The sequence below is a fragment of the Meles meles genome, chromosome 1, assembly GCF_922984935.1.
Source record: "Meles meles chromosome 1, mMelMel3.1 paternal haplotype, whole genome shotgun sequence".
Taxonomy (NCBI): domain Eukaryota; kingdom Metazoa; phylum Chordata; class Mammalia; order Carnivora; family Mustelidae; genus Meles; species Meles meles.
This window is the reverse complement of record NC_060066.1, coordinates 131,949,329-131,976,349: the sequence shown is the minus strand read 5'-3', so window position 1 is coordinate 131,976,349 and position 27,021 is coordinate 131,949,329. Positions and strand designations below refer to the sequence as shown.

Here is a 27,021-nt window from a genome sequence, read left to right as displayed (position 1 = left end):
CATACATGCATAATGTTGGCACAAAGAGAGTGATCGATAAGTGTTCGCCATTTTGTCTTCCCCAGGTCTCCTCAAAGATACCATAACCTTCTTAATCCCCCCACCAGCTCCCTCTTCTGCTCCATTTCATTCCCTACAACCAATCCTGATCTGGACAAACAGATATTTCAGTATATTCAATCCAGACTTTTAGGGGTAGTAATCTATTCCTTCCTCCCTCTCTCTTTCCCTTCTCTCCCTCCACCCCCCTTCCCTTCTATCCATCTTTCTTCTCCCTCTTCCCACTCTTGCCCCTTCTTCTTCCCCCTCTTCCCTTCCTTTTGTTCCTTTCCCTCTCTCTTTCTTTTCTTCTTTATGTAAAACATTTACTAAGGGCCTCTTGTGAACCATGTTCTGTCATAGGCTTTGAGAATAAAGTGGTAATGAAAAGTTATCATCTCTTATGAAGATATAATGAGTTGATACTTTCAAACTGCATTAGAATAGTCTGACATGTAAATGTTCTAGAAGTGTTTGTTACATAAACCTGGGTTTCTGCTTCATTCATTCATTCATTCCTTCATTCCCAGTGTCTGATCCTAATCTTGTATTTCTACTGGTAATAAAGTCTTATCTTGATATTCGTGTTTTTATGTCTGTTGTGATACCAAGCCTACTAAACACATTTCAGGATGAAGGTTTGCCTTACTTTTTTCTTTGGAGGCACAGCAGGGGGAAGGAGAAGGATGTCAGAGGCACAGCTCCAATAGCCCCCCGTGTTCAGTGGTTTCTGAACCATTGCTCTGAATCATGCGACGGCAACTGCTTGTTGGTATCTGCAATAGCAACTCCTCTCAGGTCCTGTTCTGTGCCCCTTCAAACCATGTTGCTCCACACTGGGCTCTTCTGAGACAGCCCAGCATACTAGATTACTTATTGTTTTCTACTTCCCCACTTCTGTGAGTTGATTGTATTATTGCCTACCAGAATGGCCTTCTATCTCAGACAAGCAGTGGCCGTCATGCCTGCTCTCCCAGCCTCCCTACCGCAGTCAGATCCATCCCATCTACTGAGTTCTGTTCCTTAAAAGAAGCACAGGGCTTATTTCCCTTCAATATTCCTTTTTAAAAAAAAATCAACTATCTCTAGCTCTTCATTGGTATGTAGACTATGATACATAGAGAGGCTGCCAAGTAAACATTAATTATACCATGAATAACTAGTAAGAGGCAATGATGAAGTCAAAGTCTAAATAGTAACGAATATGGACTTCATCTTCTGTCTGTAACTTTTGGGTAGGTGGTTCAGCAAAGAAGAAGATTACACCGACGAATCTCTGAGAACAGTTAAAAAAAAACATTATTTTAAAGCTTAAACTGTATTTCAGACTATTTAGGCTTACAGAAGAGCTGTGAAGATGGTACAAGAACTATTCCCATATACCCACACCCCCACACCCAATTTTCCCTATTATTAACATCTTTCATTAGTGAGGCACATTTTTGCAGTTAATGAATAGCAATGCATTGTTAACTAAGGTCCATACTTTATTCTGATTTTCTTAGATCTTACCTAACATCCTCATTCTCTTCCAGAATACCATGTTGCATTGAATTGTCATACCTCCCTAGACTCCTCTTGGCTGTGACTTTTTCCAGACTTACTTTGCTTTGATGATCTTGACAGCTTTGAGGAGTACTGATTCGGTTATTTTGTAGAATGTCCCTCAGTGGAGATCTGTTGATATTGTTCTCGTGGTTAGACTGGCTGAATGGGTTTTGGGAAGCCCACAGAACTAAAGTGACATTTTCATCATAACAAATCAAAGGTATATACCATAATCATGATTTATGGCTATTGATGTTAATTTTGATCATCTGGGCTGAGGTAGTATTTGTCGATTTTCTTCAGTGGAAAGTCACTCTTTTTCCTCTTTTTCCATACTGTTCTCTTGGGATAAAAGTCACCCAACTCAGTCTTCACTTAAGGAGTGGGGAGTCATGCTCTATTTCCTTGACGTGAAGTACTTTCCTATTATTTACACTTATGCTGCACAGAATTGTCTATTCTCCCCAATTTATTTCTTCAATATTTTTATCAATATGGGACCATTGGCATATTCATTTTATACTTTGGATTATAATCCAATATGACTTCATTCATTTTATTACTTGAATTGTTCTGTATTTGGCCACTGGGAGCTCTTTTAGTTGGCCCCTATGTTCCTTGAACATACCTCATCACTGAGTGTGTGTGTGTTTGTGTGTGTTTCATCTCTTCCTTTCTTTTTGGGACTACATGATGCCCTAGGCCCATCTTGCATATTTCTTGTCCCACTCCTATAATCAGCTGTTTCTCTTGTTCTCTGTTTTCTTTTCTTCTTTTTTCTTTGGTAATCAAAGAGATTTTTGAAATAGATATAATGATAATGATAGTATTTATATATGCACTTTAACTTCTTAAAGCACTATTGCATTGTCTCTATTTTACTCTCAGAGCCGTCCCCTGTGGTAGGATAAAATTTGCCTTCATTTTGCTAATAAATAAATTAAGGGATAGAAGGTAGTGGCTAGCTCAAGGTCAAAATTTTAGTAGTGAAAATAAAATTTAAAGTTGGTTTTCTTCACTGTCAAGCTTGTATTCTTCCCACTGCCTATTCTAGGATTTCTCAAGCTGGGTCCTAATAGCATTTTGGGCCAGATCCTTCTTTATCGTGGGAGCTGTCCTGTAGCTGTCTTGTATGTTGTAAGATGTTTAGCCACATCCTTTGGCCTCTACCCACCCGATGTCAACAGCACAGTTCCTTCCTCCAGATTGTGACAAGGTTTCTAATTACTGCTAAATGTCCCCTGGGGGACAAAATTGAGCCCTGTTAGAGAACTACTGGACTGAATCCATAATCTGCTTTCCAGCAATGAAGGCACAGATACTAACCTCCCCCAATTCCAGCAATTAAGATATCAAATGTCTTAAAATTTAAAATCCACATCTATTGCAATGTCTCAGAAATAAGTTCTGGCTGATTGCATCATTTAATAAATTTCAGGATTTATTTGTTTAAGATATAGTACATTATTTATAATATCAATTTAATATAGAAATCACAAAAGTTGTAATTTGAGGATTATAAATTTAAGATAGGATAAGGTTGGAGCAGATTAGAGCAGATAGATGGTAAGATTTCGGTCAAGATCAAACCCATTGAGTAAGGAATCATTGTTCTCCATGGCTCTTTTAACTATAATTTTGAATCCATTATATAAACAATAGTGTGGGAGTACTTGCTAAACATTTGATAAAGGTAACAAAATGAATAAAATGTATTTTTAATTACTACAAATTTGTACATTCTAGATTTCACTTTTCCATGTTCTCTTTTAATTTTGTGCATTTACATATATGATTTTTACATCACATAATTATAGGGTATAATTTGCATCTTTTAAAATTAAAATTATGTCATAAACATTTTTCCCGTTGCTACATAATGTGCATAATTATCATTTTAATTACTATATAATATTCTATATAGTTGGTAAGCCATAATCCATTTAACCATTTCCCTATTGCTGCATATTCATGTTGTTTTTGATATCACAAATAATACTGCAATAATCATCTTTGTGATTATTAAATTATATTACTTTTGGAGACAGATTCATAGGAATGAAATTACTGAGTCAGGGTTATGAGCATTTTAGTGGATCATGAAATGTATTGCCAAATTGCTTTCCAAAGGGATTTACACTGCCAGCAGAAATATATGCTTGTCTCAGTTACATTACATCCTTGCCAGAATTGGGCATTTTAATCCTTTTACTGTGTTTTATAATTTAATAGTCACAAAATTCACTTTGAGTCTTCTGTGGTTGATGCCAATGATCTAGGGTGTTGAGGGACAGGAAAATAAAAACATTTCTTGGGTGCCTACACTCACTATGGACCATGCTAGGGAATTTGTACTCATTGCTAAAATATCTACCTTTTTTGGAGGGGAGGGTGGTGGGGGGTTGGGAGAGCCTCTGGTGGGTATTAAGGAAGGCATGGAGCACTGAGTGTGGTGCATAAACAATGAATCTTGGAACACTGAAAAAATAAAATTAAAAAAATATATCTACCTTAGCTTCCCACTCCAGTGTCTCTCAGGAACCTTGACCTGTTTCACTTTTCTTCATAACACTTATAAGTATCTGAAATTGTATTACACATTTACATTCTTCTTTATTTTTACTATAAACTCCTCCAGTAAAAAGGAAAACTTCTTGAGGGTGGGGATTTTGTCTTATGCTCTCTGGGATAGTAGCCAAAACACAGTAGGCCTGGATAAATATTGTTGAATGAAAACATGAAGGATTTAACTAGTTAACCTCAATTTATGATCATGTCAATACTGACAAATGGCAATTGGGACTATTTATAGATTTTTGATGCTGTTTCTCCTTTCTAAGTACTTCTGTACTCTCTTGCATTCAAGCAATGGTCGATTTGCTTTGGTCAATGAAAAGTGAGTGGAAGTGATGTGCATCTTTTTGGGGGTAGACTATTTAAAAGCCAGGCACACTTACCATTGGTCTCTTTCCCCTCTGCCACAGTTAATGCCTATGTTCCAAATAGCATCTCCTCTACCAGCCTGGGTCTCCTTTTAGGGTGTTATTAAATAGATCAGAGCCTCCAGGTGACTGATCATGGGCATGCGTGAAGCAGAAGGGAACAATAATTACTTTGGGATGCGATTTGGGAGTTGACTGTTTCTGTAGTAAAATAGAGCGTAACCTGACAATATAGAGATTAGTATGTTTAAATAACATGGCCTAAATTACAGAACTGGCAATGGAAAACCAAAAATTCAAGCCTTTCTTTTTTTGTCTTGCACACAGTTGCAGAGTACCCTGAGCAGTTAATAGTTAACATGAGCTTGTTAGGGCTGTGTGCTACAAACTGGGGGGTATAATTCAGAGAGATTTATTATCTCACAATTCCAGCAGCTAGAAATCTGAATCAAGATGTCAACAGACTTGGTTCTTTCTAAAAGCAATGAGGGAGAGCCTGTTTCGTGCCTCCTGGACAGCCTCTGCCAGTTTGGTGGCAACGATGGAGTTCCCTGGCATGGAGAAGCATCACCCAGTTTCTGTCTTCATCTTCACACGGTATTCTCCTTGTGTGCATTTGGGTCCAAATTTCCCCATTCTCGCAGGACACCCATCATGTCGGATTAGAAGCGCATTCTACGCCAGGATGACCTTGTCTTCATTATTTGTATCTGCAACTACTCTATTTCCAAATAACGATACCTTCTGAGATACTTGGGGTTAGGACTTCAGCATAATAAGTTTAGACAGACACAATTCAATTAACAACAGTAGGGATAGAGGTGCTTTCTTGGTCTATTATCCAAAATGAAATTATATATATATAAGTAATATTTTTAGGTATTTACATGTAAACATTAGTATTTATTATAATACTTAATATTATTGATACTTTATATATTTATATAATTTATTTATATATACTATATAACATATAGTATACTTATATGATTTATATAATTATATATATAATTATATAATTTATGTGATATAGATCTATAATATATGATATATAATATTTAATATTATTAAACTTAGTATTTTATGTATGCCTATAATTTATATGTATATAAACTATATGTAATATAATATATAATATATGTCATATAAATATACCATGAGTTTATTTGTTTATTTATTTAAGAATGCCTACATTTTATTATTTTTTATCTTTCTCCAAATTTTTATTTAAATTCCAGTTAGTTCACATGCAGTGTAATATTAGTTTTAGGTGTAGCATTTAGTGACTCATCACTTAGATGAAACACCCTGTGCTCATCACGAGTGTCCTCCTTAATACCCATCACCCATCTATATATCAGGGTATAAACAGTGTATAACATTTCTGTAACTACATCTAGATTAACCTGGATAGAAGAGAATTTAGTTCTCTATTGCTTCTGCTATCCTTATAGTGTTCCTGGAAATCTGTTGAATTAGAAAGAGGCAGCAATAATGGAGGGGAATATGGAGTTGAAAAATAGCAATGTTATCTTTTTAAAATATATATTGTTAAAGTGAACAATGTTAGAGTCTCAATTGATGGTGGCCCAGCTGGTATGTCCATATGTCTTTAGGATTTTGAGATTAAGACCAAGTATCCAGAATAAATATAAAAGCATCTAAAATGGTATGCTGTCACTGTATGTCTTATGAATTTCTCACTTCAAAAATACCAGGTCTATATTATTTGGCTTATCTAGTCTAATACACAAGTTTATCTTCCTTAACACAAAGCACCAAATCACAATGAAAACAATATAGCTAAAAGAGCTGAAATTTTCATACCACCGAAGTTTTACATTCAATCATTGCAATTTAGGACCTCAAAAGTTTAAACTTCATTTATAATAAAACTGTGTTAATATTGCACCATAGGCTAAAAGCATTTTCTAAGAGAGCAAACATAATTATTTGACATCTATTTGAGTTCTTGCAGATCACGCCTCAAGATAACACCTGGAAATCTCATGTTACACTTTCTTATTTTCAGTGGCAGGAAAGAAATACCCCACCTTGGTTGTATTTACCCACAACAAAGATAACCAGGGCCCCACCTTTGAGGATCAGATGGCTGTAATTTGAACTCTGGCCATCTGAAATCAGTAGCACAGAGAATAGGTCAGTGTAGAGGCAGTGAAAACATCTATCACAAAGCCCATCCAATTTATTTCATGAGAGAGCCCCCCTTATCCTGACTGAGTTTTACATATAGTAACACCCTCGTTTCCTGGGTTCCCCTGGAGTCCTTCAGTTGCTTGGCAGGACATTGCCACTATAGAAGATGACATTTTAAGGCAATGAGTACATAGCTGTTTCGGACTGAATTGCATCCCCCTCTAGATTTATATGTTGAAGCCTTGACCCTCTGTGTGACTGTATTTTGTGACAGAGCCTTTTGGGAGGTAACCAAGGTTCAGTAAGATCATAAGAGGGGGCCCTATTCTGAGAGAACTGGTGTCTTTGTGACAAGAGGAACCTGCAGGAACACAAAGGAAAGGCCATGTGAGGACACAGAGAGAAGGCAGTTGTCTCCAACCTGAGGAGAGAATCCTCATCAAACGTCTCCTTGATCTTGGGCTTTCGGGCCTCAGAACTGTGGGAAAATAAATGTGGTTGAAGCCACCCAGCCTGTGGCACTGTGTTGTGGCAGCCTGGGCTGACTAATACAGTAACATACTGGAAGCAGGTCAGAAGGTTGCTAAGAGAGATTTCAAGGCAAGAAATAATGAGAATTAACAGCAGAGGGCAGAGAAAGCTCTAAGAAGGTAAACAGGGAAAAAAAAAATCAAATAAATAATCCTTAGATCAAGGAAACAAACCCCCTATATAACTTCATAACTCATTATAACTTCCAAGAACTTTAATTTATTAGCACACCAAAAAAATCATTCAAGGTCAAAAGGTGGAATGGGTTAAATTATGCATATTTATGTACTAAGGCAGAATATGTGCAAGATAATTTGGAATGATCACCTACAGTATTAAGCTTGTGTGGTTTGGAAAAAAAAAATTGCTTTTCCTGACATCCCTTCTACTCCTTCTAATGAATAGTTTGCATAGCTGAGATGGCACTCTAATACAAAGACATTTCTATCCATTTATAAGACCAATATTTCTTAATTTGGCCATAGAAAATATGTGACCAAATAATTGCAATAAAAAGAGATCTATATAATAATGAACAAATAGGAGATTATAATTATGTTGTGCATTAACATAAAATATGGAAGATTTCCTTTAAAAAGAAAGCTTTTAGGGGCATCTGGGTGGCTCAGTGGGTTAGAGCCTCTGCCTTCGGCATGGGTCGTGGTCTTGGGGTCCTGGGATGGAGCCCCGTGTCGGGCTCTCTGCTAAGTGGGGAGCCTGCTTTCCCCTTTCTCTCTGCCTGCTTGTGGTCTCTGTCTGTCAGAGAGATAAATAAAATCTTAAAAAAAAAAAAGAAAGCTTTTATATATGATATAATTAGGGGTTTTTTATATATATACAAAGTATATATAAAAGACCCTATAAAGGTCTTTATATGTTTCTATATATAATACACAGTGTGTGTGTATATATACATACACACACACACACACACATATGTATACATATACATGCAGACAAGCAGTCTTACTTTGTATGGTAGTGTGGAATCGTACACAATAACCATGCAACCTGGGGTGCCTGGGTGGCTCAGTTGTTAAGTGTCTGCCTTTGGCTCAGATCATGATCCCAGGATCCTAGGATCCAGGCCTTCATTGGGCTCCCTGCTCAGCAAGAAGTCTGCTTCTCCCTCTCCCACTCCCCCTGCTTGTATTCACTCTCTTGCTGTGTCTCTCCATCAAATAAATAAACTCTTTTAAAAAAAGTAAAAAAAAAAAACCACGCAAACTGAATCTGCATAAAGATATCATAATAAGCAATGGAAAGTTACAATTTATCTTTTTCTAATTATTATTATTTTTTATTATGTTATGTCCTTTAATTTTTTTCAAAACATTAAAAACTTCCTTACTGCCAATTTTAAATGTCTAAGAAATATAAAAATGGCAAAACTAATATTGGTTAATACACTATAATTTAAAACATTAGAAACCTTGAAAACAAATGCTTTATTTCTTTATAAAAAAATTTATTCAGAGCAGTTTGAACAGTGCTTGCCTTCTTCCTATCCTGGTTAATTGTCATATTCCTGGTTAATTGGATCAGCTACCAATATTTTAGCCTTTGTGCCTTTCAATGTTGTGAAATATCTCTAAAAGCACCTTTAGCGTGCAGTTGGGTTTTTTGTTCACATCATTTTTATTGAGACATCTTCATCGTTTTCATCACAAATTATTTTCATTTGCATTAATAAACCCACTTCCCCTCAACTTTTCTAGCTGTTCAAGTGAGCAGGGTTTGGTCTCAGTTGATGGTTGCCGGACTGGTATGTCTGGGTGTCTTTAGCATTTTGAGATCGAAAGCAAGTATTCAGATTAAATTTCAAGGCTTCTGAAATGGTATGACATGGTCTCTGCTGATGGTGGAGATGTCAGCGTTCTCATGGTCAGCTAAGTCTTCTACAACGACATGTATGTTTGATTGGAATTTCATTTTCAGCATTATCACCTTTTCTTTTTCTGCTGTACTTCCATCTTTGTTGGCTAGATCTTTCTTTTCATTATGCGTTTAAAAAAATGTCACTTGGAATTATCCCAGGGAGACACGGAGTTAACACAATTGCATGCTTTGCTGTGTGTGCATGAACTGAACAACAGATGTGGTGTCCACTGACACCCTGTGATGTAATAGGTCACTGATCATAACCCACATTATTTACGTAGTGACTTGAGAACAGACGAATTAGTGGCAATATTTGTACTTATTACAATAACTCGCGGTAACTCAAATGTGAACCCTGTTGCTGGGGGAGCGGTGTCACTTAACTAAACCATGTCTTAGTCTGTTTGACCTGCTGTAACAGAAGACCATAGACTGGGTGGCTTAAACAACAATGATTTATTGTTCTAGAAGCTGTGAAGACCAAGATCAAGGTGCTGGAGATCTGGTGCTTGAGGAAAGCCATCTTTCTGATGAGCAGGCGGCTGTCTTCTCATATATCCCATGGCAGAGGGCAGAGAGAGAGGAAGGCAGTCTTCCTATGTCTTTTATTATAAGGGCACAGATATCAAGAGGACCCACACTCATGACCTATAACCCCATGATCCAGATTCCCCCATCTCCAAAATACCATCACATTGGGGATTAAGCTTCAACATATGAATTTTGGGGGACAAAAATATTCATTCCCTAGCACCATGGTAACTGAAATTTGTGAAAATAAAAAGTTCGCAAAGTAGACGCATACACAACACACATACACACAATCAATGCATCACCACCTGGCTTCCTATTTCAGTTATTCTTTTTCCTTCTTCTGATTTTATTCTTTTGCTTCAACTTTCATCCTGTTCTTTCTGCTCAGATGCTTTTCGCATTCTCTGTCATTTTCATTGACATTGAAGAAAATTCTTCATTTTCTTATTGAATTATGGCGACTTCCTTTATTACTATAGGGGAAGACCTAGGAAGGCTTTCTGGGAAAACCTAGAAAAGCTTCCGCAAGCTCTGCACTGTTTTCAGTTAAGAGCTGGATGGGCAGTTCTCTAGCCAGTTATCACAAAGACATTTTTGGGGGGCACCTGGGTGGCTCAGTGGGTTAAAGCCTCTGCCTTCAGCTTGAGTCGTGGTCCCAGGGTCCTGGGATCGAGTCCCACATCGGGCTCTCTTCTCGGCCGGGAGTCTGCTTCTTCCTCTCTCTCTGGCTGCCTCTCTGCCTATTTGTGATCTGTCAAATAAATAAATAAATAAATAAACAAACAAACAAATAAATGGACATTTTTGGGGTGTGGCTGATGATTGGCGGGGTGGCCATTTTTGCTCAGATACAATGAGCTTGCTTTTTGTTGTTATCTGTGGTTATTTTGTGTTGATCAGAAAAAATCTGTACTCAGTAAGTCAAGGAAAATGTTTTTAAGGTTTAGGTGCACTAAAAGTTTATGGTACATTGAATGCAAAATGGCCCTTATTCTTCACCCATCTCTGTGTCCACGTCTTTTCTATGAAATTTCCAGCTGCTCCTACAATCCTTGTATCTGGGCTGGCCTTGAGCTTTGGCCTTTGCCAATTAAATAAGATGGAAGTGATAACGTGCCAGTGCCTGCCTACTTCTGCTCTGTCTTGGGCCCCCATAGGAAGGACCTTGGCTAGCAGAGGGAGGAGTTGTCCTAAGTGAAGCCACCCTAGATCAGCCTACACCCAGATGACCCCCATATATGAGAGAACGTCTAACCAAGGTCAGCAGAGCTACCAGCCTGATTACAAGTGCAAGAAAGAGCCCAGCTGAGACTAGAAAAAGGGCTCCACTGAACCACAGGTTGGTGAGGATTATTATAGCACTTTAGGGCTTTTTAAATTCGTCAGTAGCCAAATTATACTACGTTGTTTATGGAGGCAATGTTTTTTGTTCACCTTAACTGTTGCTGTAATCTATGTGTGCTTTGCTTTGTCCAAAGAGTAGGTAGCTGGCTAACCCCAAGCCAAGTCTCCCACCCTAACTTTAAACAGAACTCTTGGGGTACCATCAGTGTTGGGGCTGCTGAGCTGTCCAATCTGAAAGGACAGAGACCTTGTCTGTCTTTCTAGGCACTTTGTGAAGTATCTGGTATGCAGAACCAGTCAGTAAATATTTGCTGAGGAAAAGAAGGCTGAAGGGTTTTCTTGAGGAGGAACAATACCTCCAGAGAAGACTGATTAATACTCAATATATCTCACAAGTTTTGAAAGATTTTTCTTTCTTTTTCTAATATTGATTTAAAAATATACCTTTTTCCCCCCTGGAAAGAAAAAAGTTTTCCTGTTTTGTACCAGTGATAGTGTTTCCATGCAAAGTGAAAAATGGACTCACATTTATAAATGCAATAATTTGAAGATAAACAAGGACCCAGGATGGTGTTTGTTAGGATCACCCTTGTTAAGGATGGTGTCTTTGAGATGTGAACTTCACGTTTTTAGCTGAATGCTAAAGGAGGCTCTATTTCCACTCCTGTGTGTTTTCTTATCTGAAGGTCCTTGTGAGCAAGGTCACAGATTTGAAAATATCAGTCAGAGTTTAGAATTTAGATCCTGTAGCATATTCATGGCTCACGAACTTGGTGGGGGGAGGGGGTGACATATTTTTCTCATTAAACCTAGACCGTGTCCCAAGGTTTACCAGCCTAAGAACCAGCTATAATCTAAAGTAAAGGGGATAGTGAAGCAAAATATAAATACTCTTATTTTTTTCTTTGTATAAGGAATTTACTCACTTAACAATCTGGAAGAAATGCCCTTAATTGAAATTTTAAAAAGAATCCAAAGTCGCAAACTTTATTTCAAAGCCCATGTCTGGCAAACAGTAAAAAAATTCGTGTTTCTAAGGTGTAAAAAGAACCGTTTGGTATATGTCCAGGGAAACTTTTTTAAACATGCAATCGGAATGCATGGGTGGCTTAAGTGTCTGCCTTTGGCTCAGGTCATGATCCTGGGGTCCTGGGATCGAGCCCTGCACCAGGCTCCCTGTTCCACGGGAAGCCTGCTTCTCCCATTCCCTTTCCCCCTGCTTATGTTCCATTTCTCACTGGGTCTCTCTCTGTCAAGTAAATAAAATCTTTAAAAAACTAAATAAACATGCAATCAAAATTTAACAAATGGTGCCCTAGTGGCAAGAACGAGATCATTTACATCCATTCTTTAGCACCTTGATAAACCAGAAGAGGCAGATCATGTAGTAGATCATACACCTGCTTGGTGTCCCAGATAGTTTCAGAGGCTTCTGATTTGCAAATAAGGAGGTTGCTAAGATCCCAGGCTGGCCTGTGGGATATAGCTGCCCAGAGAACTGGTCTAATGTCAACCACTGCGATCCTTCTGCAAACATTCTCCAGTCATTCTGACAATCTGACTTGCATCACACAAGTGTTCTTTGTCTACCCCAAGAAAGGATTTACCAAAAAAAAATATATAAAAATAAATAAAAATAAAAAAATAAAAAAATCAAACTTAATTTTTTACATTTTTAAATTTTTATTTGAAAAATACAATACACAGCAGAGAATTATCTCCTCCCCTACTGCTCTTTCACAAAGGAAACTGTATAGTAAATGTAACTGTGATATTTGGCTAGGATAGATCCTGAGAAAAGAGAGGCCCAGTTAGAAGTGGAAAAGACCAAGTCTGTCAAAGAAGGTTCACCTCTCTTTTAACATAAAAGAGCCTTTTAAATAATCTTAGGAGTCAGATAAAACATGTGCAGAATTTCTGCCATGCAAACAGAGACAACTAAAATTTTCAGGCTGACCAATTTATACTGACCTGGGCCCCAAAGAAGTAGAATAAAAAGATGTCTTTATCAGAAAAGTAGGTGTTCGCCTGCTTTTACTAGACCTATATATGTACATATTTACAGGTTCATATTTTCTTAAATGTGTTTCTCATTATTCGCAGTTATAGCATCACGGTTCAGGGCTCTTTGCTGGCTTTTTGCCTTATGCATGTGTATCTTTTTATTTTTTCTGAATTTCTGTCATGGCAGGATCATTTAGTGCACAATCTTGGGCCCATGACATTTCATGTTAGAGATGTCCGGACTCAGATCCTAGATTAAATCTGGGTTTCTGAGGAATGTCTGTAACTCTTGCATTTGAACCTGGTTTAACAAGGTGCAAAGACACAACATTTACACATGAATGTATAGCTAAGGCTTCCAACAAGAAAAACATTCCAAATTGGTTCCTTGGAAAACTGATTCTAGAACCTATAAAAGTGATTTAACTCCAGAAGTCTTACTGGTAATCCTTCATCCGAAGACATTATAATCATCCTTTTCACTTCCATTCCTATTACTGTTATTGTCTTAAAAGGTCATTGAAGAGGGTCAAGGCATTCGAACCTCTTTCGTGTTTTAAATTTCCAACAGTGTTGAGTTGCTCTATAAGTCTGAATTTGGTAGAAATTTGGATTTTCTGCTTTTGGCCCTACAAAAAGTGTTTTAACTCCCATAGTGATGGAAAAGAGCAAGTAAAATCTATTTGGGGAATACTGTCTTTGGTTGTATTTATTTGCTGATTTCTGTTGAAATTATAGAGAAAATTCAAAGTTTATTTTTTAATACGGTCAAGGTGAAGAAGATTCATTTCTGTCAACTAACTACTGCTCACATTAGACAAAGCTGCTCAGGGTGTCTTTAAAAACTGTGGAGTTATGGTAGAAGAGTACATTTAATGGTGTAATCACAGCCAGGTCCATCTTCCTTATATTGTATATATACATGGTTTCATCCTTAATTTCACATGCTCGGTGTGAGGTACGTCCTTTGGGGCCTCTCCTGAGGGCTGGGGTTTAGAGCACTGGGGTAAGGAGAGCAGGAGAGATACCTGTTTTCAACTTTACAAAAGACCTCACGTCTAGACTCTTGACCTTATTTTTAAAGAAAATTAAAAATAGGTTACCATATAGTTGCATATTTGAGAAGTGTTCATTCTTAAAACATAAATATTTCAAATACAACACAGTTCTTATAACTCTATTTTGGTATTTCTTCATTTTTTTAACATCATAGGTAGTTGTCTAGGACTCTACTGACCTCTGGAAGATTTCAATGTGTCCAAAATGATACAATAGCTGTGGTGTATTAGAAAATAATACTAGTTCAGGGTCAGAAAACCTGAATTTAAATTTTAACTCCCTTCTACTAGTTAGCGTATGACATTGGGCATATTATTTACCTTGCCTTGGCTTTATTTTTCTCATTTAGAAACTAAAGCCATTTTCAATGATTACCCAAGGTTACTGTAAGGATTAAGTAAAATTATAAATGAAAATGTACCTTATAAACTATAAAGTACTATACAAATGCAAAGTAAAATGCATTAACCACATTTCTGGCATTTATAGATTTTAACTTATGTGTCAGAGTGTGGTTCTTTCCTGTTTAAATTATGAGGAATCTTGAGTACTAAAAAGCCCAAGAATAGAGCCTTTCCCTCCTCTGGAGACACTTTTATCAGTGGAAAATTGCTCAATACATAGGAACCACTGCTAGATTTTGTCACTTAAAATACCCTAAGCACTGCCTGCATTCAAATCCACAAGTCAACAATTAAACCACAATTGTCAGGAACAAAAGTCCAAATAAATAACTTTTAATTATGATACATTACTTATTACAGTAAAAATTGGCATTTTCCCCTTCAAAAGCAGAAGCACCAGTCTTAGAATGTATAGTATGAATGGTAATTTAAGTGAAATATAGCATAATATTATGTGCAAACATTATTTTAGTATAGAACATACCTTCTAAAAGTAAAGTAATTTCACACACTGAAATCTGTTAGAATGGAAATAATGTCATGCTGAATAATAACATAAAACCCCCATGACTTTCAAAGTCCACTTCAAATGAAATGTGGTATACTGCTGAATAGATCTACGAACAACTGAAAAACGTAACTAGCCCCAAATGGAGGGATTTCTTATACAAGATGACTTGTGTAAGTTTCTTTTCACATAGTATCGGTGATTCTGCGAGAGACTAATATGAGTGTTTTATTTAAGAATTAATCTTTTCATTGGGTCGTCACATTTTATTTAACACCTACTTTGTGCAAGGCTTTGTTGTAGGTGCTGGGGATACAGAGAAGAAAGACACAGTCCTGCCCTTGAGGAGCTCACAGTCTAGTGGGGGAAACAGATGAGTTGACACTGATTTTAAAATTATAAAAGTTATTAGACAACTTTATAAACTTCTGTTGTAATCAAACAAACTTTGGGTGTTATGAGTGGACGGTGAACAGGGACGATGTCCAATGCAGTGACAAACCATCTGCTTCACTATCATGTGACTTCTGCAAAGGCGGTGATATGGTTCTGAAAAAGAGAATGGAATTACAACATCAGAGTCCTGGGGAAATTGGCTTTGGAAGGTATTTAGTGCTTTTACAAAGGATCGTTAGCTTAGGAGAAATCTGTAGCCCATCTATGTTTCAGTCGCCGAAACATGCATTTAAGTTCTATGTATTATTATATACACTGAATGGCTAATTATATACTTTATTCAATATTTTTAATTCACCAAGTAGATTAAGCTGTAATAGTCACAATTAACACTGAAATTTGGGAGATGAAAATGGCAATCCCACACACGTTAATATTCTGCTCACTGTTAATGGCATTTTAATGTTGCCTGTTGAAGGTTCAGATTAATTGCTCCCTGTGAGACAGATGGCATACACCCAGTTGGTGAAATGCTCAGGCTGAAAGGCATATGCTGGTTAACAAAGATCTCCTTAAACACTTCATTTATTTCCAGCTTTATTGAGAAATAATGGACATACATCACTGTATAAGTTTAAGGCATACAGTGTGATGGTTTGATTTACATGTTGTGAGATGATGACCACAATGGGTTTAGTTGACATCTATCTGCTTGTGGAGATACAACTAAAAGAAAGAGAAAATGGGAAAAAAATTCCCTTGTGCTGAGAACTCTTTGGGTTTACTGTCTTAAGAACTTTCCTATATGTCATACAGCAGTGTTAGCTATTTTCATCATGTTTTCCCTTACAGTCCTGGTACTTAGTTACTTTACAGCAGAAATCTGAATCTCTTTACCACCTTCCTCCAATCCCCGCTCCCCACACTCTTCACCTGGGACAACCCAAGTCTGAGGTTTTTTTTTTTTTCTGTCTGTGAGCTTAGGGTTTTTAATTATTTTTTTAGAATCTACATGTAAGTGAGATCATATGGTATTTGTCTTTCCATATCTGAATTATTTCATTTAACACAATGCCTTCAAGGTCTATCCATGTTGTCACAATGGTAAGATCTCTTCATTTTTATGGCTGAATAATATTCCATTATATATATATATATATATACACACACACCATATATATATGTATATATATATATACACCATAGCTTCTTTATACATCCATCCATTCATCAATGGACACTTAGGTTGTTTCCATGTTTTGCCTATTGTAAATAATGCTGCTATGAGGCAGCAACCTCTTCGACCTCAGCCATAGCAACATCTTCCTAGGAACAACGGCAAAGGCAAGGGAAGCAAGGGCAAAAATGAACTATTGGGATTTCATCAAGATCAAAAGCTTTTGCACAGCAAAGGAAACAGTTAACAAAACCAAAAGACAACTGACAGAATGGGAGAAGATATTTGCAAACGACATATCAGATAAAGGGCTAGTATCCAAAATCTATAAGGAACTTAGCAAACTCAACACCCAAAGAACAAACAATCCAATCAAGAAATGGGCAGAGGACATGAACAGACATTTCTGCAAAGAAGACATCCAGATGGCCAACAGACACATGAAAAAGTGCTCCACGTCACTCGGCATCAGGGAAATACAAATCAAAACCACAATGAGATATCACCTCACACCAGTCAGAATGGCTAAAATTAACAAGTCAGGAAATGACAGATGCTGGTGAGGATGTGGAGAAAGGGGAACCCTCCTCCACTGTTGGTGGGAATGCAAGCTGGTGCAACCACTCTGGAAAACAGCATGGAGGTTCCTCAAAATGTTGAAAATAGAACTACCCTATGACCCAGCAATTGCACTACTGGGTATTTACCCTAAAGATACAACCATAGTGATCCGAAGGGGCACGTGTACCCGAATGTTTATAGCAGCAATGTCTACAATAGCCAAACTATGGAAAGAACCTAGATGTCCATCAACAGATGAATGGATAAAGAAGAGGTGGTATATATACACAATGGAATACTATGCAGCCATCAAAAGAAATGAAATCATGCCATTTGCGACGACGTGGATGGAACTAGAGCGTATCATGCTTAGTGAAATAAGTCAATCGGAGAAAGACAACTATCATATGATCTCCCTGATATGAGGACATGGAGAAGCAACATGGGGGGGTAGGGGGATAGGGGAAGAATAAATGAAACAAGATGGGATTGGGAGGGAGGCAAACCATAAATGACTCTTAATCTCACAAAACAAACTGGGGGTTGCTGGGGGGAGGTGGGATTGGGAGAGGGGGAGCGGGCTATGGACATTGGGGAGGGGAGGCGAACCATAAGAGACTATGGACTCTGAAAAACAACCTGAGGGTTTTGAAGGGTCAGGGGTGGGAGGTTGGGGCAACCTGAGGGTTTTGAAGGGTCAGGGGTGGGAGGTTGGGGGAACAGGTGGTGGGTAATGGGGAGGGCACGTTTTGCATGGAGCACTGGGTGTGATGCCAAAACAATGAACACTGTTATGCTGTAAATAAACAAATAAACGAATTAAAAAAAATAATGCTGCTATCAACATGAGGTACAGATATCTTTTTGAGTCAGTGTTTTTGTTTCCTTTGGATATATTCTCAAAAGTGAATTGGTGGATCACATGATAGTTCTATTTTTAATTTTTTGAGGATTCTCCATACTGTTTTCCATAAAGGCTGCAACAATTTACAATCCTACCAATGGTGTGCAAGGGATCTCTCTTCTGCACACGCATGCCAGCATCTGTTATGTCTTGTCTTTTTGATGATGGCCGTTCCAAAAGGCATGAGGTGCTATCTCATTGTTGCTTTAATTTGTATCTCCCTAATGACTAGTGAGGTTGAGCATCTTTTCATATACCTGTTGGCCTTTCATATATCTTTTTTGGAGAAGTGTCTATTCATGTCCTTTGCCCATTTTTAAATTAGGTTATTTGTGTTTTGTATTAAGTAGTATGTATATATACTGGATATCAGCCTCTTATCAGATATATGGTTTGAAAATATTTTTCCAAATTCCATAGGCTATCCTTTCACTTTGTTGATGGTTTCTTTTGCGGTGCAAAAACTTTTTAGTTTGATGTAGTCCCACTTACTTTTGATTTTGCTGCTTATTCTTTAGGTGTCATATTCAAAAAAATCATTACCAAGACCCCTCAAGGAACATTATTCCTATGTTTTCTTCTAGGATTTTCATGGCTTCAGGTGTTACATTTAAGTATTTAACCCATTTTGAGTTAATTTTTATAGTGGTTAAGTATAGGTCCAGTTTCATTCTTTTACATGCAAATACCCAATTATAACACCATCATTTATTAAAAAAAACTATCTTTTCTCCATTGAGTATTCTTGGCTCCCTTGTCAAATATTAGTTGACTATATGTGCTTGGGTTTATTTCTCAGCTCTTGATTCTGTTCTTTTGGTCTATTTGTTTTTATGCCAGTACTATAAATAACTATTTGAATAGTTATTTTATATTAATTATTAAATGAACTATTAATAGTTATTAAATGAATAGTTATTAAATAAAATAAACTATTAATAGTTACTAAATGAATAACTATTTCATAATAGTTTTGATAACTATTTTGATAACTATTGATAACAATTTGCTTTTGATAACTACTTGTTTAATTTTTGATAACTAATGTTTTACAGTACAGCATCAGGAAGTGTGATGCCTCATGTTGTCTTCTTTCTCAAGATTTCTTTGGTTATTCAGGGTCTTTGTGGATCTGTATAAACTTTAGGAGTTTTTTTTTTTTAAGATTTTATTTATTTATTTGACAGACAGATAGAGAGGACAAGTACGCAGAGAGGCAGGCAGAGGGAGAGGGAGAAGCAGGCTCTCTGCTGAGCAGGGAGCCCGATGTAGGGCTCAATCCCAGGACCCCGGGATCAAGACCTAAGCCGAAGGCAGCCACTCAACCGACTCAGCCACCCAGGTGCCCCTAGGAGTGTTTTTATTTATTGATTTATTTTTCTAGCTCTGTACAAAACACCTTGGGAATCTTGCTAGGGGTTGCATTGAATCTATAGATGGCTTTTGGTAGGTAATATTCACATTTTAATAATGTTAATTCTTCCAATCCGTGAACATGGCATACTTTCCCATTTATTTGTGTCTTCTTTGATTTTTTTCTTCAAGGTCTCATAGTTTTCAGAGTAGAGATCTTTCACCCCCTTAGTTAAATTGATTCCTAAGTATTTTATTGTTTTTGATGCTATTGTAAATAGGATTTATTTATTTATTTATTTATTTATTTAGAAAATTCATTGTTAGTGAAATGCTGATTTTGTATGTTAATTTTGTGTACTGCAACATTACTAAACTCATTGTTTAGATCTAATAACAATTTTTGGTTGTGTCTTCAGGGTTTTCTCTATATAAAATCCTGTCATCTACAAATAGAGTTAATTTTACTACTTCCTTTCTCATTGTCATAGCTTTTATTTCTTTTTCCTGCGTAATTGCTCTAGCTGGGACTTCCACAGGACTATGTTGAATGGGAGTGGTGAGAACAGACATCCTTGTCTTGCTCCTGATCTTAGAAAAAAAGTGTTCAACCTTTCACCATTGAGTATGATGTTAGCTGTGGGCTTGGCATATATGGTCTTTATTATGTTGAGATATGTTCCTTCTATGCCTATATGTTAAGAGTTTTATCATGAATGGATGTTGAATTTTGTCAAATGTTTTTCTGTGTCTATTAAAATGATCCTATGATTCTTTTTTCTCATTCTGTTAATGTGATGTATCATACTGATGGATTTACATATGTTGAGTCATCCTTGCATCCCACTTGTTCATGATGAATGATCCTTTTAATACACTGTTGAATTCGGCTTGCTGGTACAAGTATATCTTAGAGATATTGAAGGTTTGGTTCCAGTCAACACAACAAAACAAATATCACAATAAAGCAAGTCAAATGATGTTTTTGGTTTCCCAGTTCATATGAAAGTTATATTTATACTATACTGTACTCTATTAAGTGTGCAATAACATTATGTCTATAAAAAACAATGTACATACCTTAATTAAGAAATAAATTATTGCCAAAAAATGCTAGCCATCATATGAGCTTTCAGTGAGTCATAACCATGACTACAGATCTCTATAGCAAATATAATCAAGACAAAGTTTGGAATATTGTGAGAATTATCAAAATGTGAGACAGAGACATGAAGAGAGCAAATGCTGTTGGAAAAATAATACTGATAGACTTGCTTGATGCAGGGTGGCCACAAACCTTTAATTTGTAAAAATTACAGTATCTGTGAACTACAAAAAGAGAAGCACAATAAAATGAGGTAATCCTGTGTTTTATTGAGAATTTTGGCATATTTAGATGTTTAGACATCAGGGATGTTGGCCTTTGGTTTTCTTTTCTAGCAAATTTTTTTTTGATTGGTATCACGATAACGTTAACCTTATGAAATGAGTTTGAGAATGTTTCCTTCTCTTCAATATTCTGGAAGAATTTGAGGATTAGTGTTAATTCTTTACACGTTTAGTAAAATTCACCAGTGAAACCATCTGGTCCTGGGCTTTTCACCATTGGGAGATTATTGATTACTGATTCAATGTCTTTACTAATAATTGGTAAGTTCAGATTTTCTATTTCTCCCTGATTCAGTCTTAGTAAGTTGGCATATAGTTAGTCACAGTTGCTCTTATGATTCTTTAAGTTTCTGTGGTAGCCATGGTAATATCTTCTTGTTCATTTATCATTTTGTTGATTTGGGCCTTTTCTCTTTTTTCCTCTCTTAGTTTAGCTAAGTGCTGTCAATTTTGTTTGTTTTTTTCAAAGAACCAACTCTTAATTTGGTAATATTTTCTATTGTTTTTCTCTTCTTTATTTCATTTATTTCAGCAGTAATATTTATTATTTCCAATCTTCTGTAACTTTGGGCTCAGTTCATTCTTCTTTTTTTTTTTTTTTAAAGATTTTATGTATTTATTTGACAGACAGAGATCACAAGTAGGCAGAGAGGCAGGCAGAGAGAGAGGGAAGAAGCAGGCTCCCTGCTGAGCAGAGAGCCTGAGGCGGGGCTCTGTCTCAGAACCTGAGCTGAAGGCAGAGGCTTAACCCACTGAGCCACACAAGTGCCCCTCAGTTCATTCTTCTTTTTCTCGTTCTTTAAAGTGAAAGTTATGTTATTTGGGATTTTTCTTGTCTCTTTATGTAGGCATTTATTGCTGTGAATTTTCCTCTTAGAACTGCTTTTACTGCATCCCACAAGTTCTGGTATGTTGCATTTCCATTTTCTTTTGTCTCAAGAAACTTTTTTTACTTCTTTAATTTCTTGGTCTGTTTGTTGTTCTGGGAAGTGTGTTGTTTAATTTCCATGTGTTCATCCAATTTCATTCTTGTTATAAATTTCTGGTTACATGCCATTGGGGTCAGAGAAGATATGTGGTATGATTTCATTCTTCTTGAATTTGCTAAGACTTGTTTTGTGGCCAAACATACAGTCAGTCCTAGAAAATGCCATGTGTGCTTGATAAGAATGTACATTCTGCTATTGTCAGATAAAATGTTCTGCATATATCTGTTATGTCCATTTGGTCTCTAGTATTACAATCTGCTGTTTCCTTAATGATTCTCGTCTGGAAGACGTAGCCATTGTTGAGAGTGGAGTATTGAATTCCCCAACTAGGGGCACCTGGGTGGCTCAGTGGGTTAAACGTCTGCCTTCAGCTTGAGTAGTTATTCCAGGGTCCTGGGGTCAAGTCCCACATTGGGCTCCCTGCTTAGTAGGAAGTCTGCTTCTCCCTTTGCCTGCTGCTCCCCCTGCTTATGCTTTCTCTGTCTCTCTCTCTCTCTCTAACAAATAAATAAAATCTTTAAAAAAAAAAAAAGTCCCCAACTATTATTGTATTTCTGTTCATTTCTACTTTTAGTTTTTGCTTCACATATTTAGGTGCTCCAATTTTGGATGTATAAATACATATAATCATTATATCTTATTGCTGTGTTGGACCCTTTATCATTATATAATGACTTTTTTGTCTCTTTTTTTACCATTTTTATCTTAAAGTCTATTTTGTCTGATGTAAGTAGAGCTACTTACACTCTTTTTAAATGACCATTTGCTTGAAATGTCTTTTCCCATCCCTTCACTCTCAGCCTACCAGTGTCTTTAAGGCTAAAGTGAATGTCTTACAGGCAGCATCTATTTGGATCTTTTTTTTTTTTAAGATTTTATTTCTTTATTTGACAGAGAGAGATCACAAGTAGGCAGAGAGGCAGGCAGAGAGAGAGAGAGAGAGAGAGAGAGGGAAGCAGACTCTCTGCTGAGCAGAGAGCCTGATGCGGGACTCGATCCCAGGACCCTGACATCATGACCTGAGCCGAAGGCAGAGGCTTAATCCACTGAGCCACCCAGGCGCCCGGGGCTCTATTTTTTTTTAAATCTACTTAGTCATTCTATGTCTTATAATTGTACCACTTAATCCATTTAGTTTTAAAGTAATTTGTTGATATATGAAAACTTACTACTGCCATTTTGTTGTTTTTTTAAATAGATCTCTTGCTTCTTGTTTTTTTCTTGCTGTCATTTTTGTGTTTGATACCTTTTGGTACCAGTATGCTTTAACTTCTTTTTTGTGTTTCTTTGTGTAATTTCTACACAATTTTCCCTTGTGGTTACCTTGAGACACACATAAAACAGCTTATAACTTATTTTAAACTGACAACAACTTAACTTGAATAGAATTGATAAGCTTTACATTTTTACTTTTTCCTCTCCTTCACATTTTAGGTTACCACTATTATAAGTTGTATGTTTTATGTTGCATAATAGCAGATTATTGTAGTTTTGGTTATTTTTATGTCCTTTAAAAAAAAATTTAAACTAGAGGTTTAAGTGAATTATACACCACTATTACCACATTGCAGAATCTAACTATGACTATATTTAATTATAATGTGTAGTCCACTAAACATCCTTAGAAGGGCTATTCTGAACTGACAGCTCCTAGATCTCTATTTCTTTAGAGATACTTATTGGAACTTTATTTGTTTCCTTTGGTGGTGCCATATTTAGTCAATTTTTTGTGATCCTTGATTCTTACATGGGTATCCGTGCATTTGAATAATTGGCTCCTCTTCCAAACTCCACAGGTTTGCTCTGGCAGCGAGTTCTTCACCAGTCACCTCAGTTTTGGTTTCTGGTTGCATCCGGTCGTAGAGTCTTTGGGGAGGTGGAGCCTGCTGTCAGTCCTGGTGGGACAGGCTAAAGGCTGTATTCAGTGATGAGTGGGGTATGAATTATGTTTCCTGCTCGGACACGACAGAAGAAGCTCTAAAGTTGGTAAAGTTCTATTTGTTGTCTTAACTTCAGCTGACCTGGACCCCAAGTTCCCTGACCTAACAGGCCAATGGCTTTGTTCTGCAGACTACCAGCCCTGCCCGCCTGCCTCTTGTCTCTAACACTACTGAGCTGCTGAGATTCCAGGTGTCTCTAATCCTTCTGTTGTACCAAAGGACACACTGTGGAGCACCAAATGACACTCTCCATAGCAGGAGAGGTTATATCGCTCTTTCTCTGCCTGGGCAGGAGGGGGAGGGGCCCTGCAGGCTACTCTCAATATCCCAAGCCTGTTCTCCGCTTGGGAGGGACAGGGCTATCCTCAGTTTTAACTATAAATTAATTCCCTAGCCTGTACAGAGTGCAGGAGCGCACCATGCCCAGTACTGGCTTTCTATCTGGTCTGTCTGCCCACCTCTCAAGCACTGCTGGGCCACACTGCTTCCAGGAGTCGTCGCCCGCCCTTTGGGACCAAGGGGAGACTGGGGAAACCAGGCTCCAGGCAAAATTCACTTGAGGATCTGAATTAGGCAGATCCACACCCTGCCAGGTTCTGGAGTCAGAGGGCACCCTCAGTTTGGTGCTGTATATTTGTAAATCTGATGGTTGGGATGACTACTTGGGCACTGCAGGCATGAATCTGGTCTGCCAAGGTCCATGTGCAGGTTGCTGCAAGCCCCTCCCTCCTTCCCTATCACACCCAGATTCCCAGGGGTTGAGTCTGCAGACTTCCCTGCAATTTTTATGGTGTGAGATCAGAACAGGGACTCCTACAAACAACCCACAATGCTGCGGGGGGTGGGGGGGTAGCTGGTTGTTCCTTTTGGGTTCTCTTGGCTCACTGGAGGAACTGAAGGTTCGGGGAGACTTCTCCAGGTGGTGCTGGGCTGCCAGTTCCAAAGGGGCAACAGCTTCTCTCGTAATGCAGTCTGTCTCTGTCTCCATGGCGCGGGGGTGGGGTGGATGGGGTGGTGCGCTCCAGCTCCACTCCAGTGTTCTGTGATTCTTTCAGTGGTGTCTTAAACAGCTCTTAGTTGTTCTTGTGGTGGGGAGCAAAGTCAGGAACAACCTGTGTTCTCATCGTGGTGACATCACTCTAAACACATCCATTCTGAATTCAGAAATCTAGACTACAGACTGCAATTTCTGTAGGTTGTATAAGGAATCTGATGGAACAAAGGATTCCTTATAGGGCTTTCTCCTCCTCCCCCTCCACCTCCTTTAAAGCAACAGAGTTATGTATAAAACAACCCTCTGGAAGGACCAATATTTAAATGGATTTACTAGTGCAGCACGCCAAAGCATGGCTGCTGAAATACTGCAGTGTAAAACTGGTATGACATAATTAATCATGCTACATATAGGGTTATGTCAAGATGCAACATACTTTACAAAAGGATTTTACCACTATATTACCTGTTCCAAGTGCTTCTCATAGTAGTTTCTGTATTGGCTCTTCATAAGTCAAAGACATCATGAATAGAATTTCATGTAATGAATGCATACCATAAGATTTCTTCCATGTGTATGTGGGTCTTTTCACGCTAAAGTGTCTTAACTAGTTAAAACACTTTAAAAATGTGTGTGAAGAAATTAAAACTCATTTTCAATGAATTTAGGCATATCAAACCAGAAGTAGGAGAATACCATTGGCTAATGCTTATTGGCATTATTTTCCAGGACTGACCCACTTAAACCTAGAGAAAAACAGTATCAGAAGGAATCAGTGGTGAGCAGAACATGCTGCTAACGTTTTCTGCTAACTACCAAGAACACCCTAGAAACTGTAATTTCTCACTTTAAAAATGCCTGATGAACGGGCTTTCTGTTCAGTGGGGAGCCTGCTTTCCTTCCTCTCTCTCTGCCTGCCTCTCTGCCTACTTGTGATCTCTGTCTGTCAAATAAATAAATAAGTCTTCAAAAAACAACAACAACAACAACAAAAACTGCCTGATGAAAATGTTGGGGAACTTGGCAACTCATCTCTGTGTTTTCTTGATTTTCTCTTACAAAAGCACAAGCATGATTTTAGGACAAAAAAGATTGTCAAAATTTTATAATGCACTTTGATGGAATAAAAACCATCAGAACTGTTGAAACAAACAGTACAACACAGTTTTACTTCCAGGGGCCCCATGGGGACTTGACACTGAGGAAAAACAGGCTGACACACAGTGTCTCAGTACAAACCTCTGGACAGGGCCTAGCACATAGTGATTTCTGGAAAGATGTTAAGACAGAAATTGAAGATTAATCAGTCAGTGGCAGTGGTGGGTAGGGAAGGAGTGAAAAAATGACAACAGACATACAGGAAAGGAGACAAAAGAGAGAAAATGGATGGGGTTCTGAAGGCCACTGCCCTAAGTGTCAGTGTCCCCTTGACCTAGATAAACAAGTGTCCCCATGGCTCATTCAAGTTGCTGAAGATGAGCCTAAGTGAAGGAGACAACCACCACCTTGGAAGGTAGAACTGAAATACTAAAAGACCTTAATAGAACAGGGAAAGTATCGGAAACAAATCACTTAATAATCGATGTAAAGCAGGACGGAAGCCGAGGAAAAGCCAAGAGACAAGGTCAAGCTAAGGAGAGTGACCAAGAAGGTGCAATGACTGCAGGGCAACCTGTAAGTTAGCATCTCAACCCGGAAAGAGGGTTGTTAATAATACACAGGGGACAACAGACTGAAATTGGGACTGTCCTGAATAGGGCGTAAGGACACTTTGGAAACAAAGCTTCGGGTGTGTAACTCTAATTGTGTTATGGAGAACTAGGAGATACTGGAGCCAGTATGGGCATGGAAAGTCATGTTTCAATGGCCTCTAGATTTTCCTTTCATTACCCGTTGAGTCCAAACAATATTACCCTTTCATCACGCTAAGTCATTCCCAAGTTAAACTACAGTTTCCAGACTGACTCCATTTTTAGATCCCAAGTCTCCCACTTTTTTCCAATGAGCACCCTTTTAGTTTTGCATCACACTTAAATTTTAACTTCTGAGATGATTTTTTTTTTTTTTTCTATTTGACTGAAATTAGAAAGAGGCTGTTTGGGGCTTATCATTTAAGGTTGCCATTAGCAGAGAGAGAGAACAGATAAAAATAAAACATTAAAATGACTGTACACAGGGACGAGAATGTTAAGGGGAAATTTAGTAATAGGTTTTAAGTACATGAAAACAGTATACAGAGAGCAAGGGGGCCATCTGTTCATTAATTTTACTGTCTAAGAGCAAATGAGGGACACCTACACCTCAGAATGAGGGAAATGGATTACTTATCTCAGGAAGATTTAAAAACCGAGATTTATTCTCTTCTAG

At 37.7% G+C, this 27,021-nt stretch overlaps 1 protein-coding gene across 2 annotated transcripts in view; it reads right to left on the bottom strand.

Moving 5' to 3' along the window:
• Positions 1–14,567: 14,567 nt before the first annotated feature.
• Positions 14,568–27,021, bottom strand: part of PLPPR5 (phospholipid phosphatase related 5) — a 119,720-nt gene continuing 107,266 nt past the window's right edge. For both annotated transcript variants that reach the window (XM_045998047.1, XM_045998125.1), the window contains exon 6: positions 14,568–15,500. In XM_045998047.1, coding sequence (XP_045854003.1) covers positions 15,468–15,500 — 33 coding nt within the window. In that variant the 3' untranslated portion in view covers positions 14,568–15,467. The remainder of the gene's footprint in view (positions 15,501–27,021) is intronic.